The sequence below is a fragment of the Tachysurus fulvidraco genome, chromosome 7 (assembly GCF_022655615.1).
Source record: "Tachysurus fulvidraco isolate hzauxx_2018 chromosome 7, HZAU_PFXX_2.0, whole genome shotgun sequence".
NCBI classification, from domain to species: Eukaryota; Metazoa; Chordata; class Actinopteri; order Siluriformes; family Bagridae; genus Tachysurus; species Tachysurus fulvidraco.
In genome coordinates, this window is record NC_062524.1 from 7310193 (window position 1) to 7323962 (window position 13770).

Below are 13770 nucleotides of genomic sequence, written 5' to 3' on the forward strand. Positions count from 1 at the left end.
TATTAAGTAAAAGGTTACAAATATTTTGTTCATTTTTGCTCTGTCAATGAAAATAGTTACCAAATGAGCCACAGATGAACAACTAGATCTTATCATCCAGAGCTACTTTTAAAAACACATTGGAAACATGTCAATTTTATGTAAACATATCAACAAAAGAATTTAGTAAAGTAATAAGTGGGAAAAGATGATCTAGCAGTTTTACCAGATAGAATGGATATTTCTATATAGCTTTGTATTTAGGTGCTAAAGAAATGCATGTAACAATTTAACATTGTTTCCCAATTTAACACACTAATAAATCCAATTATTATAGATCAAATAAACCCCAATAAGATGAATTTACTGTTTTTGTTGTCGCCTCTCAAGACTTGAAGTGAACACAGAAAGCTTGCCTCTCATTTCGAGGATCTGGCAACCCTTAGACATTCGTCAGGCTTGTACAGCGTTTTGCAGTCAGCTGCGTTTTATTCATTCATTCACCTGCTCTACTCACCGCAGCAGTCAGTTATACGTTTAACTGTAGGGTTTTATGTAACCGTGCTTAGGGTTTGCGCTTTTTTGGTGTTTTTGCGCATAGTTTTGAGAGCAAATCATCGACTAAAATGAGCTGCGCCGGATTCACCTGCTCCAAGAATTCCCTCTGCGCCCTCAACATCCTCTATGTGGTGAGTAGCTAACGGGAAACAACCATATGGACACATTTTTCTCAGCTCTAAGGACTTACATAGACGTGCGTAAAATGTAGTGCGTAAATTTTGGTGCGTAAAATGTGTTGCGTAAAGTTGTCACAGTAATCTTGGTAAACAATATCCAAGCAACTGGGTTAATGTGAATTATTCAAGATAATCAGGGGTTTTTGGTTTCACTGTATCTGTCTCCACAGTCTGGCACTGGGGTTGTTTAACACTGTTATCTCTGAAATGGAACAAAATATTATAAAATGTGTGCTATTTCATTCGAGCATATTATTATTATTATGTGTAACTATGGAATAAAGCCCATGTTTCCTTTCTGTTTCCTTCCTTCATGTCTTGTTTTTGACCTTGGCCTGATTACATCTTCGTGTATGTGTTTTGTTGTTATTTTTTATTCTTTCATTTTAAAACACATCCTAATTCTTGACATAATAAGTTACATTTGTGTCCTATTGAACCCTTTAAATCACTTTCTCTTGTTTATGACAAGCTCCTTGTCACATGTTTCAAAGCTTTTTAGATCTTTGTGTGTATATAATGTTATGACACCAATAACATTTATTTTATAGTTTGTTACTTCCTGGAAAACAATTAAATCTTTTAACTGACCCATCCTGTACTTGTTTTGTTCTCACCCAATTAAATGCTCTCAATTAAGTTTATATCCCGTACACAGGGGCGTGTCTTGCTTTACAGTAGCAGCTTTTTAGCAGCAAACATGGTTCATTAGTGTTTTCTTTACCAGCCATCAGTTGGTATTAAAAAAAAGCAATATAAGAGGAGTTAAAAGATGTGGGTGATGTCTGTTTATAAAACGAAATATATAAGCATGTAGAATCACATCAAGCCATTTGAACACGCACATTTAAAAGGCATGTTTATTGGATTTCTATGTTCAATTCAATTCAATTCAAGTTTATTTGTATAGCGCTTTTTACAATAGACATTGTCTCAAAGCAGCTTTACAGAACATAAACACAGAGCAGAAGGTAAACATAATTAATGATAAAGGAAATAACGAATAATAAAAGAAATAAGAATTAACAGAATAAAAATTCTAGATTATTATTAGTTGTATATAGTTCACAGTGTGTATGTATTTATTCCCCTATGAGCAAGTCTGAGGTGACTCAGGCAGCAGTGGCAAGGAAAAACTCCCTTAAATTGGTAAAGGAAGAAACCTTGAGAGGAACCGGACTCAAGGGGGAACCCATCCTCATATGGGTGACACTGGGGGTGTGATTGTAATATACAGTCAGTTAAATGTTGTATTGGTGTGAGGTTCAAGGACTTCTGATCTCCTGAGTACCACAGAGTCTAACTGGAGATGTCTCAGGATTCTTAGAGTCGGCCTCGGCTCAGTGGATGTCCAAAGGCTTCGTCCCACAGAGGACGATTGGAGCTGGTACAGTGTCTGGATGCCTCGGGATAGGTACAAAGAGAAAAGCAGTGGAAAGGGATTAACATATCTGCCGTTGATAAAAAATGCGCTGGTCTGATGTACTGGTGCATGATATTATGGGATGTATTATGTGTACGCCTGACTGAAGAGATGAGTTTTTAATCTACATTTAAACTGGGAAAGTGTGTCTGCGCCCCGAACACTATCAGGGAGACTATTCCAAAGTTTGGGAGCTAAATAAGAAAATGCTCTACCACCTCTATGTCTTGGAGCTTGTTGCTGAATGTTAAGTTAAATCAGACTAAACTGGTCCAGTAGTAGCTGTATATGAATAACATATGAATAAAATTTAATTAAACTGGTTAAACTTTTATATCCAAAATGTGACCTTAACATTATTGTTTTATATTATATATATATTATATAATATATAATTTTGAACCTTGTATCACGTCTAGCTTCTGTATCTTGTTTTATCTGTTATATTGTTGTTTTTATCCTCGCTGACTCACTGTGTGACTGCTGTGTCCCTGTGTTGTGTGTCCCCCTGCAGATGGTGAGCATGTTGATGATCGGCATCGCTGCCTGGGGAAAGTGGTTTGGCCTGGTCTCCAGTTTCCAGGTGGTAGGGGGAATCATTGGCATTGGGGTCTTTCTCTTCCTTGTCGCTTTGGCTGGACTTATTGGTGCCATAAAGCATCACCAAGTTCTTCTATTTTTTGTATCCTTTTGCTGTGAAACATGTCTGTTCCCTTGCCAAAAAGCCACTGGAATAGATTTGCCTAAGAGGCATGTAAAAAGATGTTTGTGTCTGGCTACCTGCTTGTTCTGGGCATTTTGCCTGATTCATATGTTGAGAGATGTTTAGCATGATTTATGTATTTTGGAAGGAGTCTCCAGTGTCCATGCTTAGTAACAGAGGTAAAGAAGTGCTCGAAGTTTTTAACAAAGATTTTAGTTTCTTGATAACTTGACAGTCTGCAGCTGTTAAACAAATATAAATTCTAGAGTCACTGTAAGTGATGTAAGTGATAAATGGAACTAGCTGGTCCACAATATCCAGAGTAGCTCTAGTATAGTAACCCTAACCCTAACCCTAACCCTAACCCTAACCCTAGTTGTGCTGTGCAGTAGGAGAAACAAACCACTTAGGATATAACTGTAAGTCGGCTTAACGTTCATCCATCATTTGATTATTTTGGTCTTTTATCTCTACATATTGCAAACATTATGTTCCAACCTTTTGTAATTTGTACATATCCATAAACAATGCATTAATACATGGACGTCATTTTTTTTTTTCCTTGAGATTTGGATTTTTTTCTAAGGTTTGACTTTTATTCCTTTTAAAAAGTCAGCTTTGTAATCAAATATGCACCTTCATTGTTTAAGGGATGTCAAGGCTCAACTGTCCTCGCTCATTTATAGCCATTGTTTGTCCCCTTTTATTTTCCATTAGCATGCAATAAGATGCTCGGTGTCCATTTACGCTTCGTAGCAGAGCTGTACAGTGCACGCTCTGCAGTTCAGAAACAGATACCCCATGAAAGTCGAATATTCATCATGCTCTGTTTTTATTCCTTTATCTCTCCTTATCCCATGGTTATTAGTACATGATTATCCTGTTTCTGGTGTTTGTGGTCCAGTTCTCTGTGTCCAGTGCGTGTCTGGCCATTAACAAACAGCAGCAGGTAACATCTGATCAGATCATAACACTTTTCATAAAGTCCAGAAAACCAATCAGTATCAGAGGCTCTCTGCGTGTCATGCTAATTAATTTTGCAGTTTAATGGTGGTGAGATAATGAAGTGAAGTGCTGCTGTTTTTCTTGGCACTCACTTTAGCCTGCTGATCAGTTATATATTACAGTGTATTTTGGGAAATCTCTTGATTTGCTGCCTTGAAATTCTGTGTGGATTCAAGCTTTTGTGCCTTTCTCTGAAATATATTCATGTATGTCTTTGAGTTACATTGTAAATACTATACTTTTTTTAAGATGATGATAGTTGTTTACATGTACAACATGGCAAATGCTCTTATCCAGAGCGACTTTATCTCATTTTTTTTTAAATATACATCTGAGGGTTGCTCAGGGGCCCAATAGTGGCAGCTTGGTGAACCTGGGATCGGACTCACAACCTTCCGATTGGTAGCCCAACACCTTAACCACAAGGCTACCACACACCCACAGTTGTGTGCATATTTCAAAGTGACACATTAGTAATCTATCATCTTTATGGCCACACTGTGACTTGACTTGATTTGACTTGACACTGTGTGGGCAGAAGTTTGTGTGCACTTGAATTTGATCTTAGACCAAGCATTCGAGTTTCTCTTCACTGAACCTAAGAAAGCTGTGCCAACATGACAATGCCCTTGTGCACAAAGCAAGCTCCATGAACACATGACTGTCAGGCTGATGTAGAAGAAATCGAGTGTCCTGCACAGAGCTCTGACTCTGACTCAACCCCACTGAACACCATTGGGATGAACTGGTCAGACCGGACCCCAAATCTCCTCACCCAACATCAGTCTGCAAACTTTTGGCCAACTTGTGAATTAATCATGCTGATGACATGTCATGGATGTGCTTGAAAAGAATTAGAACAAATCAAGGCAGAGTTTCACTCTGTGTAATCGCTTCACAGGACTGTATCTGCATGATAATCTGCGTGAATCTACAGAACAGAAAGAACATATCTAGAAAGAACTCATCCCCAGCCTCACATCATCGTATTATTCTGTGGACTCATCTTATGGTGCTGTTGTACTCACAAATATCCTCATCAATCTTTAGATCTTTACATAACAGCAAATATCTAAAGTGGTTGCCAAGTATTCCCTTATATTGTTTTTTTTAAAGAACCTAGTTAGCCCATTCAGACCATTTGCCCCTGAGAGAGCCAAATCTTAAAGCCACACAGAGACACAAAATATATATGACAGAAATACTACAAAAACGCTTAAAATGAGGAAATTGGATTTAAACCGTCAGTAAACTAAGTTAGTGTTTGTGTGTGTGTGTGTGTTTGTGTGTGTGTTTGTGTGTGTGTGTGTTTGTGTGTGTGTGTGTGTGTGTGTGTGTGTGTGTGTGTGTGTGTGTGTGTGTGTGTGTGTGTGTGTGTGCAGAATGAGCTGTTGGAGGTGGGCTGGAACAACTCACAGACCACACAAAGGGATGTCGAGAAGAGCCTGAACTGCTGCGGATTCTCTCACGTGGAAGTCAACAGCACCTGTCCAGCTGTAATTCTCTCTCTCTCTCTCTCTCTCTCTCTCTCTCTCTCTCTCTCTCCCTCTCTCTCTCTTTTTCTCTCTCTTTCACACACACACACACAAACATATTTTTTTCTGTCTTTCCGGGGACCTTCTATTGAGAAAATATGAACACCTATGAACGCCTAAACCCTAATTCTAACCTTAACCTCAGTTACCAGAGGCAAATATTTTTTTGTCTGTTTCAAATAAAACCTGAAACAAATCACAACCCAACACAAATTTTGTCAGGACAAGGTGATTGTGCTCTATTACACTACCTAGGGCTAAATATGTGTACACACATGCACACATTGATATATTTCAGATTTATTTTCGAGCTTTATGACTTTATCACTTGCTTTAAACTAGTACGTTGTGTTATTTAACAATCCTGGGACATTGTGGTTTTGTTCTTGTTTTAATTAAGCAGTAAGTTCAAGGTCATTGGATGTCTAATCTGTTGAACATTTTTGCTCTAGTTTTAGTGTAGACGATACGGATGTTTATGAACGTCAGGCTTGTTTAGTCTGTTTTATTTCACTAACCTTCATTGCACTGATAATTTCACACGGATGCCAATTTAAAGGAACATAAAAATGAAATAACTGATAAAAATAGTCGTGTTTTACTGATCCTTTCTTTCTATTGATATAACATCAGAAAATATTCAAAAACAGATCGCCTTTTTTCACGTCTGTGTAGACTAGCACATGCGGGAGAGTTTTTTTTTTTTTTAAGAGATAAATTTTGCAGACCAGCTGTAACATCCCTCTCTGTGTAATCAATGATGGATCGTTCTCACCCTCAGGGTGAGACAAGACAAAAGCCTGCCACTCCAGGGCCTGTATTCATAAAGATTCGAAGAATGATCTCAGAAAGCTCCTAATTTTGATTAAAAACAAGGCTTTTCTAACTAGGAATCTTGGTCTATGAGTGATTCAGGATTGTGATTGGTTGTTCAATAAAAAAAAGGATGTATTATAAGACTTCACTTTGTCTCTATGTTAAGATATTTGAGTCCTTATCGAGTAGGGATTACGTTCGTTAGAGATGCGCTAACGGCCGTAAATGTAAACATCTCTATGGCATTTCTGCTCTATGGCATTTCTGTGTCAGAGATGTTATCTCTAATATGATTGGTCATAAATATAATCCCTACACGATCTAATCTGTAGCGTCTTATTACCTCACTATCATTATTAAATATTGTACATTTAAATACATTTCCTCTCCCTCTTCACACCCTCTTTCAGCCATTTTCTCCTCTGATAAAGTCTCTTAAAACTCCTCCTCTTGACTCCTAACACTTATTGACCTTATGAGCTCTTTTAAGGGTTAAAATGCTTAATGAATAACTTTTATCTTTACTGGGATCTTCTTTCAACTTTTCTAAGACTTTTCTTAGAATTTGGTCATTAGGAGAAACTCTTTACACTAAGAATTTTCATAAATACGGACCCTGCTCTACAGTATAGCTAATGTTGTTTATCAAAGATTAAGTACTGATTTTGATTTCTTCCTCCTGCAGGCCTGTTTCATTCATTCCACATGTGACACGTGTGCAGCAAAGATCCTGGAGCATGTCGGGGAGGTGCTGCGCATCGTCGGAGGGATCGGACTTTTCTTTAGCTTCACTGAGGTAAGGCCCGAACTTTTACTGGAGGTCTAAAATGATGAAAGTATAAATAGATACCAGCGATGTACAAAACATTGTTTGCTGATTGCTGCCACAATATTTCCTTTAACAATAACCACAGAAGCTTGCAATATAAAATAAATATATATATATATATATACTGGGTATAGTGGTTAGCACGTTCGCCTCACACCTCCAGGGTTGGGGGTTTGATTCCCGCCTCCACCTTGTGTGTGTGGAGTTTGCATGTTCTCCCCGTGCCTCGGGGTTTCCTCTGGGTACTCCGGTTTCTTCCCCCGGTCCAAACACATGCATGGTAGGTTGATTGGCATCTCTGGAAAATTGTCCGTAGTGTGTGAGTGTGTGAGTGAATGAGTGTGTGTGTGTGTGTCCTGTGATGGGTTGGCACTCCGTCCAGGGTGTATCCTGCCTTGATGCCCGATGACGCCTGAGATAGGCACATGCTCCCCGTGACCCGAGAAGTTCGGATAAGCGGTAGAAATTGAATGAATGAATGAATGAATGAATGAACATATATACTGTATATTTGCTGTGCTTTTGAGCATTTTCAGAAGATCCAGAAACATTTTCTATGGTTGTTTTGAGAAATTGTGGAACAAGTGCATCTCCCAAACATCCTCAAATATGGGGAGAAGCAAAACCCAAGTACATGCTTTTCAGAGTGAGCTGAAATTTGGTGTACTCCATTGTGGTGTACTGAAAAACTTGGCCACCTTCAGGCAGTCAGATATTGTTTTATTTATTGCGCAAGAGTGCTTAAACCTCACAGACGTCCTTGTAATATATTTGTTTATTTATTGATTAGTTGTCCTATTTTGTCAAAAATACATCAAAGATTTACAGAAGAGATTAAGATTTCATTTATATTATTATTATTCTGTTATTCGTCTTAAAAAAGTAATAGAAATAAAAGAGCAAATGTGTCATTTTTATTGAGAAATGACCACCCACTGAATACAAAACACACTTTCCATGTTTCAGTAAGGCGAGCATCCCTGTATTTAGTTTTTGCCTCTCCTGTTTCCTATTTTGTAGATCCTGGGGGTGTGGCTAACCTACAGATACAGGAACCAGAAAGATCCACGAGCCAATCCAAGCGCCTTCCTGTAAACCCCCAGCCTGGACATGGCAACTTCCTGTCCTCCATCCTGCAAACTTGTCTGACTACTGGACTTCTTACTAGAGCTCTGTCCAACATCAGAAGTGTGTGTTTGCTTTCTCTGAAGCAGAGATCACTGCTCGTTCTCGCTGCTGCGTGTGTTGATCATTTTGAAAGAGTGCAGTGTTCTGAGGTATATAATCATCATCATCATCATCATCTTCATCGTGTATATATCATTGAGCTGAATTTTTGTTGTCTTGAATGGAGCTACCACGACATCAAATGAAATCGAGGAAACACTTAGTTGTATAGTTAAGGGCTAAAAGTAACTCTCATATTTACCATCTTATGAAAAAATAAACAAGCCTAGAGAGAAAAAAAACTCTGGGCGAAGGGAGAATAGTATCGTTAATCAGATTCTTGTTACTGATATGAATGCAATAAATCGATCATCCTCTTTTGTTTGATTAATATGCATTTTATTTATTCATCTGCATGACAAGAAATTTGAAGTTAACTCATTTGGTGTAAAAAGAACAGTGCACGGTTTTTATTCATTATCCGTAGTACAGAAACACCACATCCTGTTACATTAAGTTTAGTACTCTTGGTTTGATCAACTGTAGCTCGGGAATCCATCACAAAACTTACATCATACTTGTGTGTGCTATCATGTGTGCATTCTTGTGTGGATTTGGCTTTGTGCATGAACACTTCACTATATTGTGCATCCATATTCTACGGTTCTGTGAACTATGCCTTCATCTTCATTACACAAAAAAATAAATAAATGTTGGGGGGAAAAAATCTGAATAAAGGGCAGATTTTTTCTTTGTCCTCATTTCTGTTGTCCGGTTTTTGTTTCGGTTAATTACTGGGTTTAAAGAAAGCAAACAGTTTCCGTTTTCTTTCCTGTTCTCAGGATTTTTTTTTTTTTTAGACTAATTGTTTCCTTCATTCCTAAAACCAGTTTTGATTGGTCAGTTTGTAAAAGACAAAACAACAACAACAACCAGGAATCACTGACCTGCTTTTGTAATTGGGTATCTAGGCAACCGAGTTTCCCGTAAAATACTTCACCGGTTTTGCCCTTCACCCCTCCTTACAGGATATGAGCTGGTGGGCTTCCTTTAACTCAAGCTTCAGGCAAACTGGTCAAGCGTGCCAGAGTTCCTGGAGCTATGCATTATTCACTACACTTCTATTCTCTTAAACAGGCATTTTTAATTTAATACAATTCTATCCTTCAATTATATACGTTACTTAGGTGCCGATTTAATCAAAAGCACATTTTTAAAATGTTCAAAAATCCTTATCTTTCATTTCAGCCTCATAATGGGCATCTGGGTCCTATTCTAGAAACCCAGAGTATGAGACTGGAATATACCCCAGATAGGACACCAGGCCATCACACTCAATCGCACCTAGTGACCAATTTAATAGAACCCATTCACCTGCATGCACGTTTTGTTAGACAGTACAAGGAAACTGTAGATCATAGGAGAAAAAAAAAAACCTGTGCTCACACAGAGAACACAAAACTCCACACAGACAGTAACCTGAGCTCTGGTTCGAACAGGAGGACCCTGGAACTATGGGGTGGCAACGAAAAAGCACTTGGTTCTGAATTAAACGCAGTAATGTGCTAGAACATCCAAGCAAAATGTTAAAAATCATGATCACACTTTTGTTATTTCATGCTTATGTCTTATATACGTGTATTTTATGTTAATAGCAGCTTCGATGAAACCTCTGCTGTACCCAGTGGGACTGAAAACCTAGCTAGGGTGCTAGAAGAAACCTTTTTCTAAGATTTAAAAAAATCAGATAAAAACCATTCTTTATTTATCAAGAAACTAGAAATATTAATATTTTGTATAATATTAATACATCCTATTTGTAGTCCATTAATCTGGGGAAAATACCTCAGTTTATGCTAAATAATAGCATCACAAGCATTATTAAGCTACCTCACAAAAATATTCCTATCCTTACTTTCCTAAATCTGGGTTGTTGGTTGTTGGCAGATTGTGATGTCTTTTTCTACAGCTACATCTATATCGTTCTGTCAACTGGAGGATCAGATGTTTCGAATGTAAAATCAGTCCCATTGAAATCTTTTTAGACTGTATTGTAGCTGAACTGGGAGGGAAAAAAAACGAATCATATTTCTTTATTTATACTTGTTTAAAATTCCATGACTTTAATTCTTGTCTTCAGGTTTTATGGAATGTAGATTTTTTAGAAAAATGAATGTAACTAATTATGTTATATTTAATCTAGTTGTTTCTTTTTTTGTTGTCTTACCTATCTGTAAGATCTGAGATACCAGACACATGCATGGTAAATATTTTGATAGGTTTTTACAGGAGAGGAAAAACCCAGAAGAGCTAATAAGAAGTTGATAAAACCTAATCCTACCTGCTTAAACACTCTAGTGAGGGCAATTATTTACTAGCAGGGAGTCCAGAAATGTGGGAGTGATGCTCATTTCATTACTAATGAAGACACAAGAACAGAGCTGAACAGATTTTATCTTTATTTATCCAAAACATGTGCATCCCTGATGCAGTAGATGAAAATTCGATCTGTAAGGCTGACAGTAACAGAATCTCAAAACAAAATACATCCAAAAAATGACTTCAAAGATTTCCAGTGCGCTTTTTTTTTTTTTCTTTTTCTTTTTTTTACAGTATTATAACAGATAAAAGACCTTAAATTCTAAATGGGAGAGAAAGTCCACTCCAGGATGGAAGACATCATGAGGTTGTACCTTACAACTCTGTCTTCAGGAGCTTTTTGGCTCTGAGCATGTTGTTCTGCACTGTGAGAGTGAATAAAAATGTCATTTAGGTCTTAAATGTAGTAGGATTCTGCTTATAAAGACTATGATTGTCAATGAAACATCAATTCTACAGTGAGTAAAATTAAGAATGTAACAAATTATTAGAATGAAATTAGTCCACTTACGGAGTGTCAGGTCACTGGGCTCATAAGCGTACATACGGTTGGCATAACGGCCAGTGATGTCAGCACGAACAGTCATTGAGGGATCTGGAAAAAAAATAAAGAGGTCATTTTTATTCGTTTTTTCTTTATTTTTTTAGAAAGATAAATTTATAGAGTCTAATATATACACTCACCGACAAAGATGATTCTGGGAACGTACTGCCCATCAGGAGACAGGTGCTTATCTGTGGTTTCATACTGTAATACACAGATTCGTAAAATCACATCATTTCCATTTCATCCACAGAGAAATCCATAAGAGTTTAAGATATAAGACTCACCACCAGGTTCAAAAGGATGAAGTCATCGTCGGCTAGTTTCTGGATCTCTTTGTCCTCAGCGAAAGCCTTCTTCAGGCCTGGTGTGGGAACAAAACAAATATTTGCTCATCTAATATTTAGCAAAGAGCTAAATAAATGTGCAAATAACCCCTTAAACATTAACGGATATGAAGTTCCTGACTTTACCCTGACTGTGTGGACATTCGTTCAAGTGGAAGATAACCATCAGGGGCTTGTTTCTGTAGAAATAGAATTAGAGTTTTATTAAAAATATGTTTTATATCTAGTCACACATGAAAAGATTCATTCACAGCACCATGTTTAGAGGCTTCTCTGACTATTTAAGCAAAGCATTTTCATTTCCTTGTAAAAGATATTGGAAACTGAAACAAATTCCAATACATCATCCAAGCGTTTAGTAATGATATAGTTGAATAACTCATCCAGAATGTGCAATCAGAGCCTTAAAATTCTTATTAAACTGGATAAACTATAAGTTGTTTTATTAGACTTTGCTATAAAGCACTATGCCGAAATGCTTGTAAAAGATACTGGACAATGAAGCAAATTCCAAAACGTCATTCTAATCGTTAGTATAAAAAATGGTTGATGAACACATCCTGTATGTCCCAACATTGCATACAAATACTTCAACTTACTGTGAACGTGCCAGGAAGAGCGCTTCCTCGTAGGTCTGAGCCCAGATCAGTTGATCTCCCCATCCTGAGAAGAAGAAACAGCAAAGTCACAAAGAAGCACAGAGTTTTCTCCCAATTTGAGATCACATAATATGGGCTTTACTGAAGGAGGAGATTATACAAGAATGAAGCAAATAAGAATAAAATAAAATAAAAAAAAAAACATAGTGTGAATTGTAAGCAATACATTATAATGTAGTAATCTATAATCACCTCTGGAGAGAGTCTGAGGAATTCGTTTCTCCTTCTTGACTGCAGGCTTTTCAGAGGTTTTGTCTGGCTTCCCCATGGTGGAAGTCACGACCACCAGGACCAAGAGTACTGACAGAAGTCCTTTAATCATCTTCACAGGCTGATCGAAAGAGATTTTTATACAGTGAGACTAAGATGGATATCAATTCAAGAGTATCTGACTATCGAACAAAGAGAAGTCTCATGGAATGAAAGTGGAAATAGAAAAAAGAAAAGTTTTGTCAGTGCAGAAAGCTCTCACCTGTTCTCGGGTTTCCCTTTAGCGAGTGTGTGTGTGTCTGTGTGTTCAGTCTCCCAGTCCTGCTGTGGTAGCTCACTCTTACCTGAGCTGCATTTATACACCTGTTCACCTGCATGTCCCGCCCCTCCTCATTTTCCTCTTCAGGAATGCCTGATTCTACACCATCCTAAAAGAGTTTTTATTTACCTTTACACCCTCGGTAAATCTCCTTTAAATTTGGCAAAATGTTTTTCTGAATATCACTTGAATAAAAGTCAAAAGCATGATACATTTTCAGAGGTTTGGTCTTTCTCTAAAAGTCCAAAAAAATTAAGAAAATGTATTCATTTCGGTTGCGGTTGGCTTCGTGCCAAGGCCAGGTCAGCAGAATGTCATCAATTCTAGGCAAAGCCTTTAATGATTAGGCTTTTTATGATTGGCTCATGTCTTAATCGTGATGTCAGGCTTTTGTTAAACAGCTTTCACTACCAGTGACAAAGCCATGACGTGTTATTCAGGGTGAAAAAAAAAAACTTCCTAAAAAAGGAATTTACTAACTAGATAGAACAATTATTTTATATATATATATATATATATATATATATATATATATATATATATATATATATATATATATATATATACGATGGAATTATCTTGGAATGAAGATTTGAATACAATTCAATTCATTCAACTATTCGAATTTTATTTTTTCATGGCTACATACATTTTATCTTTCATTGTATACACAGGATTCAATACTAAACAATATTTGCACTACACGTTTATACGTATACAACTTTTATGTAAATTGTTGCGTTACTTGAATTCTATTCAAATTCAAATCTCCATTCCAAGATAATTACATCCTATATTTAAAACACCGTTCTACATATATACAGTAGGATGTTATTATCTTATATATATGTAATAGTATGTAAGACATATATAGAGTGTAATTATCTTAGAATGGAGATTAATGCCGCTGTTTAGATAAAAATGTAATAAATTATCAAATGTATAGAAATGTGATTGTCGTTACACAATGAAAAGCGGTCTATATACCTGTGTCAAAACTTTTTCTTAAAATACATACAGATGTTACAGATACTTACAGATATACTCTAAAGCAACCGTATTTTTATGTAGTAGTACAATGTTAGTAGTACAATGTAATGACATTGTAAAAAAAATAT

General features: G+C 36.9%; 2 protein-coding genes across 2 annotated transcripts; one reads left to right on the forward strand and one right to left on the reverse strand.

Moving 5' to 3' along the window:
* The first annotated feature begins 399 nt into the window (after window positions 1–399).
* On the forward strand, window positions 400–10815 carry tspan13b (tetraspanin 13b). The gene is made up of 6 exons (XM_027133740.2): window positions 400–668; window positions 2654–2821; window positions 3711–3791; window positions 5230–5343; window positions 6884–6994; window positions 8048–10815. Exons 1-6 carry the CDS (start codon window positions 606–608, stop codon window positions 8120–8122), a joined length of 612 nt encoding a protein of 203 aa, XP_026989541.1. The 5' UTR covers window positions 400–605; the 3' UTR covers window positions 8123–10815.
* On the reverse strand, window positions 10637–12730 carry agr2 (anterior gradient 2). The gene is made up of 8 exons (XM_027133758.2): window positions 12596–12730; window positions 12316–12454; window positions 12064–12127; window positions 11591–11643; window positions 11405–11481; window positions 11258–11321; window positions 11085–11168; window positions 10637–10938 (listed from the first exon to the last, which is right to left on the reverse strand). Exons 2-8 carry the CDS (start codon window positions 12443–12445, stop codon window positions 10889–10891), a joined length of 522 nt encoding a protein of 173 aa, XP_026989559.1. The 5' UTR covers window positions 12446–12454; window positions 12596–12730; the 3' UTR covers window positions 10637–10888.
* Window positions 12731–13770: the final 1040 nt, after the last annotated feature.